Source organism: Schistocerca gregaria, chromosome 8, assembly GCF_023897955.1.
Source record: "Schistocerca gregaria isolate iqSchGreg1 chromosome 8, iqSchGreg1.2, whole genome shotgun sequence".
Taxonomy (NCBI): Eukaryota; Metazoa; Arthropoda; class Insecta; order Orthoptera; family Acrididae; genus Schistocerca; species Schistocerca gregaria.
In genome coordinates this window covers 209,883,677-209,895,751 of record NC_064927.1, presented here as the reverse complement: position 1 = coordinate 209,895,751, position 12,075 = coordinate 209,883,677, and the positions used below count along the sequence as shown (strand labels likewise).

General features: G+C 45.9%; 1 protein-coding gene across 1 annotated transcript in view; it reads left to right on the top strand.

Moving 5' to 3' along the window:
• The window catches only part of LOC126284812 (glucose dehydrogenase [FAD, quinone]-like), a 172,255-nt gene that overhangs the window by 142,550 nt on the left and 17,630 nt on the right, over positions 1-12,075 (top strand). Inside the window, exons 4-5 of the mRNA XM_049984009.1 lie at positions 562-740; positions 9,700-9,954. Coding sequence (XP_049839966.1) covers positions 562-740; positions 9,700-9,954 — 434 coding nt within the window. The remainder of the gene's footprint in view (positions 1-561; positions 741-9,699; positions 9,955-12,075) is intronic.

Here is a 12,075-nt window from a genome sequence, read left to right as displayed (position 1 = left end):
ATTTTTTTTTCGTTCTAATAGCCGGCCGGAGTGGCCGAGCGGCTCTAGGCGCTTCAGTCTGGAACCGCGTGACCGCTACGGTCACAGGTTCGAATCCTGCCTCGGTCACGGGTGTGTGTGATGTCCTTAGGTTTAAGTAGTTCTAAGTTCTAGGGGACTGATGACCTCAGATGTCAAGTCCCATAGTGCTCAGAGCCATTTGAACCATTTTCGTTCTAATAACAGATCGGCATCCCTCACTGTGCACGACATAACATGGGTTTCGTGCTATGTGTGGCCCAGCTCATCCGCACTCTAGCAATGGGCTGCGGTGTTTATGGCAGCTGGGGTCCTCTACCAGCGTGCTTCGCGTTCTGTGGTGTCGAGATTTCAATGTGCGCCAGGACCGGAGACCTGTGGCAGCACACAAACATTAATAGCAATATTTTTTATTTTTTTTAGATCGTGATGAGAACTTTATGACTGCCTCTAGTAATGACGTATTGAGCTGTTTCCACTTGCCTGAGGCGTCGCATGCCTGCTGTGGCTGTGTAATGTAATGTGAGTGTCCCTCGGTGGCAGGGCGCATGGTGGGCGGCACGGGCATGCTGCACGGCATGATGTACATGCGCGGACACCCCTGGGATTACGACCACTGGGCCGCCTCGGGCTGCCGCGGCTGGTCCTGGGCCGACGTGCTGCCCTACTTCCTGCGCTCCGAGGACAACCTCGACGTCAAGAGGGGCAGCCCCTTCGTCGACGTGAGTACCTGCGCACTGCGCTCCCCACTCCACTGCGCCGCCTATGCTGGAGGCTACTTCATACTAACACTACCCGGTTCCTCTACGGTGCCATATGCACGTTGAGCGACGTAAAAATGCTTATATACAGAGTGGAACGGGTATATACAGGGTGGTCCATTGATCGTGACCGGGCCAAATACCTCACGAAATAAGAGTCAAACGGAAAATCTTGAAGGGGGAAATCAGACGGCGCTATGGTTGGCCCGCTAGATGGTGCTGCCATAGGTTCAACGGATATCAACTGCCTTTTAAAAAAAAATAGGAACGCCTATTTTTATTACATATTCGTGTAGTAAGTAAAGAAATATGGATGTTTTAATTGGATTACTTTTTTCGCTTTGTGACAGATGGCGCTGTAATAGTCACAAACATATGGCTCACAATTTTGATAACAGGCAGGTTTTTTTAAATTAAAATACCGAACGTAGATACGTTTGAACAGTTTATTTCGGTTGTTCCGCAATTGGTAAAGGCTCCATTTTAATACGAGTAATGTATCACCAAGCAAATACCGTCCGCACTGGCGGTATGTTACGAGATACCACGTACGTACACGTTTGTAATTATCACAAAGCGAAAAAAGAGGTCCAACTAAAACATTCATATTTCTTTACGTACTACACGAATATGTAATAAAAATGGGGGTTCCTATTTTTTAAAAAAACGCAGATGATATCCGTTTGACCTATGGCAGCCCCATCTAGCGGGTCAACCATAGCGTCATCTGGTTTCCCCCTTTAAGCTAGACGAGTTTCGTTCTTTGTAGTCTTTTTGTTTGATGGTTATTACGTGAGATATTCGGCCCGGTCACTATCAATGGACCACCCTCTATAGTACAGATAATTCTGTTGGTGACTGAAAATGGTGTATTGAACAACACTGCGTTAGTATTTACTTCATTTTCAGCCTAATAATTAAAAGTAGTTTTTTTTAGATTGGTTAGTATTTCAAAGTGCATGTGGCAAGAGAGAACCATTAATGTTCCTTTTCCCCTGGGCAGTAGGTGAGATGAAGTGTAGGCATGTGGATGCAAAACGGTAAGTCTATACCGCCAGTGTCGTTAACTTTGCGTCTCAGGTACCGCCATTTACAAAACATCAGCTCATAAAGTTTGTGATGTGTTTGTGGGAAGACTGTTCAACGCAGAAAAAAAATCGATGTGTGTACATATTAAGGTACCACATATAAAAATATCTGCACTTACCCCTTTATATCCTGTACATAGAATCAGCTGTGTATTTCGTGAACCTATCAAGTTATCGAAAATTATAATGAATAGAGGGGCACGTAATTTTGTTGTATGAGTAATACTCTTTCCTTATTTTAATATCATTTGACTTATTAAAAGAATTATGTTTTATAAATGGAATGCTATACACTTCTAACATTCTTGGCAAGCTCTTGAACAGACAAGTAGAGTGACGTGATGCCTGTTAATTTCGGCGTTGAAATTTTACCCAAAAGTGCCTGATAAATGTGCTAAAAGTGCTAAAATTGTAAGGCAAGGCAGCCACAATCGATTGTGTAAGTCTATCAAGCGTGCTTCTCTTGCCAGTCTTTACCTCTATGAAGAGCGAGCTGGACGAGTAATGACACATTTAGAATCAAAAACTTTTCAGTCAAATACTGGAAATAACGAAATGCATTCACAGTATAATAGAATGACGACAATGAAAAATTTGTGCAGGGCCTGGACTCGAACCCGTATTTGTCGTTTATCGCCTTACCATCAAGCAATCCAACAACGCTTCACAGACAAACCCCAATTTCCATATCAACCGTGTGTCTACAACCTGAAGTTATACATCCATTAAATATATTCCTGTAGAGGGAAGACATTTTAATTGAAAGTCGCTTGCCCGGAGTTGGCAGATTAATAGGATATACTGGGAGAGATGGTAATAGGATAAAAGGAGTCCCAGTGGAGAATATCTGGGAGGGGATTTCCAGATCTAGCATTTAAGTTAGAAGGGCGGGAAATCTCATGAAAAACATGAGAGAATAGGAGCTACACAGTCAAATAAATGGTCACTTCTTCGAAACTGTCTCGCATTGCGAGGCAGAAGTTTGGGATTTTGTTGAATGTGCCTAAAACCTTTCTTTGTGATTGTGCAAAGCTCTGACCACTGCGACGTCACCCTCGGGCTCGGCCACGTTTCAAATAGCCAGGAAAAGGCCGGACCTCAGAGGTTCACGTGACATGTAAGGTGGGCTAACGATGTCACATTGGCACCACGTGTCACCAAAATACTGCCAAACGCCACTGTAGACGTGTCATATGAGGGGAAGAGCGCCACAACCCTTCTTACCCACATTTCAGCCCTTCCTTTGATGCACTCTGCGACGGGTGTCAGAGCCACGACGCCCAGCGTCGAAATCACGCGGTTTTCGTATGGGTATCCCAGGGAAACATTTCGAACAAGCCGCCTCTGAGTATCGACACGGAAAGACCTCAGGAGGTGTTATAAATGGGATCAACGGAACCATTCCTTCCCTTGCTCCGTCGATTCCCACACATTCTACAGTTGAAAATGACAGCTCATATTGCGATGAGCAGCAGTCTTGGCAACCTTTGACACCGCTGACACCCCTCCGGACGATTTATCCCTTCTCTGAGGACACAGTGGGCCTGCAGCCCCACTGATCATGGTCACACACTTTCGGAGAGCAGCGCGACCGCCATTTTTGCTCTGGTATATAGGGTGGAACCACTAGGGTCCGTTCAAAACCATTTGACTAAATTTCAATGTGATCCGGAGCAGCAAAGGTTGTTTATCCCTTTTCAGTCCTCCTGCTTTGTGCCCTCCTGTGGCTGACAACACTGTAATTCTGTCACGGGCGCCAAAGGACTTGGAAGAGCAGTTGTAAAGACTGGATAGTGTCTTGAAAAGAGATTATAATAGGAATACAAACGCAAAATGAGGGTAATGGAGCATGGACGAATTAAACAGTTGATGCTGAGAGAACTATATTTGGATATGGGACAGTGAAAGTAGTAGATAAGTTCGCTATTTGGAGAGCAAAATCACTGATGGTCGCAGAAGTAGAGTCGATGTAGAATACAGACTGGCAATAGGAAGGAGGACATTACTGCAAAATTATTAAAACAGGGTATAACTTTATATGCCAGAAAGCATTTGGCTGGAATATGGCCCTGTAAGAAAGTGAAAAGTGGACGGTAACCAGCTCAGACAAGAGGAGAATCTTTTGAAATGTAGTGCTACAGAAGAATGTTGAAAATTATATCAGTAGCTCGAATATCTAATGAGGAGTCACTGAATAGAATTGGGGGGAAAAAGAAATTTATCTCAGAACAAGACTAAAAGAAGGATTGCTAGGTCACATCATGAGGCATCATGAAATTGGCAATATGGCAATGGGTACAAAATGCAGAGGGAGACCTAGGTATGAATCCAATGAGTAGTTCAAATGCATGTAGGTTGTTGTCCGTACGAGGGACGTTCCGAAAGTAAGTTTTCTGATTGTTTTTCACGTGGAAACTTTATTACCAAAATCAAATACACAATGGCATCGTCATTGTCGCCACTGACACTGAGATACTTGTCATGGCGTGCAATTAGTCTGAAGAAACGATTCCCAGAAAACGTAGTGCACTGTGATGCAAGAAATTGTTGGACAGCCTGCACCACTTCAACCTTGATTGTTAAGTGGCGACATGAGAGCGATGCTTTCAATGCAGGGGCAGTTGAAAATTTGTTGAAGCAAGATCAAGGCTACAGACTGCATGATTCAATGTCTCCCACCGAAAGCGACAAATCTGATCCTGTGTGAACTCTGCTCTGTGCGGGTTTGCACTCTTTTTGGAGAGCACAACACTTTCACTCAAGCCCTGCTCTTTTCTTCGAAGGCAGATCCGAGTTTCGTGAGGGCGTTACAGTAGCGTGTCACATTCATGGTCCCTTGCTGGAAGAAATGAGGGAGAATTATACCTTTCAGGTCCCAGAACAGTGTGGCCATAATCTTTCCTGCAGATGGTGACACTTTGAACTGGGACATCATCGAAGCGGCCTTGGATTCTGGGATGAAGTATGCCTCATCACCTGTCTTGATTCTGAGCAGGAACTAATTGTCCACTCGTGCGGACTGTACCTAGTGATTGAGGCTGATTCCCATTCTTGCACTCATGTCATTTGGGGTCAGGTTTCTCAGCAGACACCTTGCAGACAGTTTTTGGTAAAACAGCTCATTACTGAGCATATGTAGCCAGTGAACACAGCAATGTGGACTTCATGCCTGACACCGTCACGCACCTGTCAGCTAATACATCTACATCTACATCTACATTTATACTCCGCAAGCCACCCAGCGGTGTGTGACGGAGGGCACTTTACGTGCCACTGTCATTACCTCCCTTTCCTGTTCCAGTCTCGTATGCTTCGCGGGAAGAACGACTGTCTGAAAGCCTCCGTGCGCGCTCAGATCTCTCTAACTTTACATTCGTGATCTCATCGGGAGGTATAAGTAGGGGGAAACAATATATTCGATACCTCATCCAGAAACGCACCCTCTAGAAACCTGGCGAGCAAGCTACACCGCGATGCAGAGCGCCTCTCTTGCAGAGTTTGTCACTTGAGTTTGTTAAACATCTCCGTAACGCTATCACGGTTACCAAATAACCCTGTGACGAAACGCGCCGCTCTTCTTTGGATCTTCTCTAACTCCTCCGTCAACCCGATCTGGTACGGATCCCACACCGATGAGCAATACTCAAGTATAGGTCGAACGAGTGTTTTGTAAAACACCACCTTTGTTGATGGACTACATTTTCTGAGGACTCTCCCAATGAATCTCAACCTGGTACCCGCCTTACCAACAATTAATTTGATATGGTCATTCCACTTCAAATCGTTCCGCACGCATACTCCCAGATATTTTACAGAAGTAACTGCTACCAGTGTTTGTTCCGCTATCATATAATCATACAATAAAGGATCCTTCTTTCTATGTATTCGCAATACATTACATTTGTCTATGTTAAGGGTCAGTTGCCACTCCCTGCACCAAGTGCCTATCCGCTGCAGATCTTCCTGCATTTCGCTACAATTTTCTAATGCTGCAACTTCTCTGTATACTACAGCATCATCCGCGAAAAGCTGCATGGAACTTCCGACACTATTTACTAGGTCATTTATATATATTGTGAAAAGCAATGGTCCCATAACACTCCCCTGTGGCACACCAGAGGTTACTTTAACGTCTGTAGACGTCTCTCCATTGATAACAACATGCTGTGTTCTGTTTGCTAAAAACTCTTCAATGCAGCCACACAGCTGGTCTGATATTCCGTAGGCTCTTACTTTGTTTATCAGGCGATAGTGCGGAACTGTATCGAACGCCTTCCGGAAGTCAAGGAAAATAGCTTCTACCTGGGAGCCTGTATCTAATATTTTCTGGGTCTCATGCACTAATAAAGCGAGTTGGGTCTCACACGATCGCTGTTTTCGGAATCCATGTTGATTCCTACAGAGTAGATTCTGGGTTTCCAAAAACGACATGATAATCGAGCAAATAACATGTTCTGTAGGCTAGCACTGTTGTTTTCGTTCATATACAGGTTGTTTAAGTTATGAAATAATAGTCGACGGAAATATTTATTGCGGCAGATCAGCATAAGAAACGTTACACTGTCTGTGGGGCTATGAACATAGTTTATTGCGTTATTATCCAAAGAGTTACAGCAAAAAGATACCATTTTTAAATGGAACAGTAGTTGTTTCTATCATGCACTGGAATCAGTAACACCAGCTGTGCATACACCAGTTTAAATTACATTCCTATCACTTTTAGTTTGGGAGCTACAACCCTTCAATGTTTCAGGGGCAGATACCACACGCTGTACATAATAAATGGCTGTGTGGTGGGTGATGGATGTTCTGGGGGTGGGAAATTGATTTAAATGAGATGTTCAAATGTGTGTCCATGTTCCTGAATGCACAATGCAATGCGCCTTCTAAAGGATCCGCAGATGAGATGTAACATCGCCGGTGTCACGGAGCAATATGCGTCCTCGATGCGCCATTTTAGATCATCTGGAGATGTGGGCTCAGTGACATAAACACGATTCTTTAGATATCCCCACAAAAAGAAATCTCATCATCATCACCATCATCATTTAAGACTGATTATGCCTTTCAGCGTTCAGTCTGGAGCATAGCCCCCTTATAAACTTCCTCCATGATCCCCTATTCAGTGCTAAGATTCGTGCCTCTTCTGATGTTATACCTATTACTTCAAAATCATTCTTAACCTAATCCAGGTACCTTCTCCTTGGTCTGCCCCGACTCCTCCTACCCTCTACTGCTGATCCCATGAGTCTCTTGGGTAACCTGGCTATGGTGTGGGTTCCTGTGGTCATGTCCTAGTTCATGAACCACGTATGAGTGGCCAAGTAAGTGGTCCCGACAGTCGGAATACCAGTTACTTTGGAATAAGGCTGGGCATCTCGGACATATTCTGAGTCATGGTCACCTTTGTGCTCATACGGCAAAGACTACCAAATCCACCGGTTAGTCCCTCAACCGTTAGGGGTAAAACCCAATGGGACTCGGGGCAAGTAAGGCTAGCAACCTGCTTCCCTGATACTTTAAATATGATGCTGGCAACAATCAGAGCAAAGTGCCTCGGACCTTTGGAGGTGACGGAGTCCCACCTCTAACTGACAAAAAGAAATCTAATGGTGTTAAATCGGGCGACCTTGCGGTCCATGAATGAGGACCATGGCGCCCCAACCACCTTCCTGCAAACCTGTTGTTTAGTTCTTCTGCAACAGCGCGTGCAGAATGGGCTGGGTGACCATCGTGCTGCATCCACATATGGACTCTCGTGAGCAGACACACATGTTCAAAGAGAAGGCCCAAACTGTAAACTATAAACGCGTGATATAACTCACCTGCCAGTGTGACTGGGAAGTAGTGTGGGCCGATGATTTCATCCCCAAGGATTCCACACCATACACTAATAGACCGCCTACGTTGACTGTCGACAGTTCGTACCCACCGAGGATTGTCTGCGGCCGAGTAGTGCACGTTATGGCGATTCACTGCACCGTAATTTGTGAACGTGGACTCGTCAGAGAACACAACACCTTGTAAAGACTCCAGCGTGAAATTACGCATGGCCCATTCACAGAATTTAACTCTCGCACGAAAATCGTTCCAATGCAACTCCTGGGTCAGTGACAGGCATTACGGGTGACACCTGTGGCCCTGTGCTATACGCCACACAGATGTGAACGAACACCAGCGACTGCAGCAACGGCTCGTAAGCTGACACGAGGATCGTGGTGTACTGCAGCTAAAACAAACGCCTTCGTCTGCTCACGTCTTGGATTTCTTCGTCTGTTACTGCGGCGCACTAGCAAGCTGCCTGTTTCCCGAAATCGTTGTTCGGCACGTAAAAACGTAACAGCTGTCGGAGCTGTCCGCCCAGGATATCTCACGGCGAACGCCGTGGCTACTTCAGTGGCATCGTGTCGGCACTCGACGAGCATCAGCAGCATGCCAACGTACTCGTTGTTCGTGTATGCCATCTTCATCCGATGTCAGTAACTGTGGTATATTGAGCCCCGTTTGTTTGTGTGGCTCGAAATGTCGGGTATACGGCCGTGTGCGGCGACAGTCGGCAGTCTAACAGCGCATCGAGGACTCCGTGACACCGGCGACCTTACATCTCGGCCGCACCACATTTAGAAGGCTCATTGCGTTATGCGCAGCGTGTGTGGTATCTGCCCCTGAAACTTTGAAGGGTTGTAGCTCCCAAACTAAAGGTAACAGGAATGTAATTCAAACTGATGTACACCAAGCTGGTGTTACTGGTTTCAGTGCATGATAGAAACAACTATTGTTCCATTTAAAAAATTGTATCTTTTTGCTGTAACTCTTTGGATAATAACTCAATAAACTAAATTCATAGCTCCGCGGACAGTGTAACGTTTCTTATGGTGACCTACCACAATAAATATTTCCGTTGACTATTACTTCGTAACTGACAGAGGCAAACACGTTTAGTGAAACACCCTGTATATGGAGGAACGGCCACTTAGACCTTCATCCACCGTACTCTGCTTTTGTTCTCTGAACTTGCAACACCACAGACCAACCATTTGACGAGACTTGACCTCTTCACCAGACATGGTCTGTAGGCGTTCATGAATGATACACACACTAGTCCCACGTGGATAATAGCACACAGAATAGAACACCATGTTGTCAGTTCACATCCGTGTGCCATCGTGACGTGTCGTCGAATAAGCTCAGGCTCTTCATTCTGCTGCTACTTCCCTCTGCGTATGCTTCCTTCCTTCTCTGCCGATACCTGTTTCGTCGTTGACCCAGCAACGCGTGTAGATTCATATGGCGTTTGTTTTTTTCATCTGGTGTACCATCTTCTCTTCGAAAGGCAATGACGAAACTTACTTTTGGAACATCAGTCGAATGTAGAGATGAAGAGGCCTACACAGGATGGACACAGGATAGACTAGCATGTAGAGCTGCATCAAACCAGACTGGAGCCCACAACGACAACGTTTTTTCGAAGTGATAATTAAGACTTTGGTAAGTGGTGGTGGTGGTTAGTGTTTAACGTCCCGTCGACAACGAGGTCATTAGAGGCGGAGCGCAAGCTCGGGTGAGGGAAGGATTGGGAAGGAAATCGGCCCTGCCCTTTCAAAGGAACCATCCCGGCATTTGCCTGAAACGATTTAGGGAAATCACGGAAAACCTAAATCAGGATGGCTGGAGACGGGATTGAACCGTCGTCCTCCCAAATGCGAGTCCAGTGTGCTAACCACTGCGCCACCTCGCTCGGTACTTTGGTAAGGGCGGATAAACAACACGTTAAACGTGTGATGGCGTTCCTTAATTGAGTTAGTTTAACTGTGAGTGTTGGTTCTCCACAGCCGTCGCTGCACGGCACGGATGGCCCGATGACGGTGGAGCGCTTCAAGTGGCTGCCGCAGCTGGTGGACAATATGCTGCTAGCCGCGTCGCAGATGGGCCAGCGCGTCGGCCACGACCCCAACGGCGCCTCCGGCCAGCTGGGCTTCACGCCCGCGCAGGCCACCACCGTCCGGGGAGCCAGGTCCAGCCTGCTGCGCCAGTTCTGCGGCGGCTCCGTGCGACGCCCCAACCTGAGCATCATCACCAGGGCGCAGGTCAGTCGCAGCCCAGCGTACGTCCACCTAGGCAAGAACAACAGCCTCAGCAGCCACTGAAGTGATACCAGGTGTTCCCCAGGGAAGCGTCCTGGGCCCTCTGCTGTTCCTGATCTATATAAATGACATAGGTGACAATCTGAGCAGTTCTCTTACGTTGTTTGCAGATGATGCTGTAATTTACCGTCTAGTAAGGTCATCCGAAGACCAGTATCAGTCGCAAAGCGATTTAGAAAAGATTGCTGTATGGTGTGGCAGGTGGCAGTTGACGCTAAATAACGAAAAGTGTGAGGTGATCCACATGAGTTCCAAAAGAAATCCGTTGGAATTCGATTACCCGATAAATAGTACAATTCTCAAGGTTGTCAATTCAACTAAGTACCTGGGTGTTAAAATTACGAACAGCTTCAGTTGGAAAGACCACATAGATAATATTGTGGGGAAGGTGAGCCAAAGGTTGCGTTTCATTGGCAGGACACTTAGAAGATGCAACAAGTCCACTAAAGAGACAGCTTACACTACACTCGTTCGCCCTCTCTTAGAATATTGTTCCACGCTATGGGATCCTTACCAGGTGCGATTGACGGAGGAAATCGAAAGGGTGCAAAAAAGGGAAGCTCGTTTTGTATCATCACGTAATAGGGGAGAGAGTGTGGCAGATATGATACGCGAGTTGGGATGGAAGTCATTAAAGCAAAAACGTTTTACGGCGCGGCGAGATCTATTTACAAAATTTCAGTCACCAACTTTCTCTTCTGAATGCGAAAATATTTTGTTGAGCCCAACCTACATAGATAGGAATGATCATCAAAATAAAATAAGAGAAATCACAGCTCGAACAGAAAGGTTTAGGTGTTCGTTTTTCCCGCGCGCTGTTCGGGAGTGGAATGGTAGAGAGATAGTATGATTGTGGTTCGATGAACCCTCTGCCAAGCACTTAAATGTGAATTGCAGAGTAATCATGTAGATGTAGATGTAGATGTAGATGTAGATGTAGTACTGCAGTTCTGCTGCTACAGAACAATGCAAACCGACTATAACTGCAGGCTGTTCCTAAAAGGAGTTAACTACTTTGAAAATTCATAAAAGGGGCGATCAAAAAGTTTTTGTTCGAAGGCCGTGCTGTGCAGAATCAGTATGCCAATCAGGCAAAATGCTGCTTTATTGAGGCAATCATCCCACCGAATCTCCAGTTTGAAGATACCCGTTTGGTAAAACATCGCATCCTGCTGTTTAAAGAAGTCCATAACTGCCTGCCGCACATCCTTGTGGAACAGGAACCGTGGACACTTCATGGTCTCTTTTAAGAGACCGATAGCGTGATGATTTACGTGGAGGGACCGGGACTATAGGGAATGTGCTCGAATGTCTGACACTTGAGTTGGCTAGCCTCCCAAATCGAACAACATCTTGTGGAATCTCGGCCAGCACGGAACTCGGTGCACCATTCACAACGGTGCTTTTCGACAGAGATACTGTCCCATACACATTCTTCATTCTCCGAAAGATGTCTACCAGCGTTGCTCCTTGAGAAGCCAAGAAAAGAATAGCAGGATGTTCACGTTGCTGCATCTACTACACACACTTCAGAACGACACCAATGTTACACTTAGTCCTTGCCTACATGTCGGTGCTTATACAGGGTGTTACAAAAAGGTACAGTCAAACTTTCAGGAAACATTCCTCACACACAAATAAGGAAAAGATTTTATGTGGACATGTGTCCGGAAACGCTTAATTTCCATGTTAGAGCTCATTTTAGTTTCGTCAGTATGTACTGTATCTCCTCGATTCACCGCCAGTTGGCCCAATTGAAGGAAGGTAATGTTGACTTCGGTGCTTGTGTTGACATGCGACTCATTGCTCTACAGTACCAGCATGAAGCACATCAGTACGTAGCATCAACAGGGTAGTGTTCATCACGAACATGGTTTTGCATTCAGTGCAATGTTTACAAATGCGGAGTTGGCAGATGCCCATTTGATTTATGGATTAGCACGGGGCAATAGCTGTGGCGCGGTACGTTTGTATCGAGACAGATTTCCATAACGAAGGTGTCCCGAAAGGAAGACATTCGAAGCAATTGATTGGCGTCTTAGGGAGCACGGAACATCCAGCCTA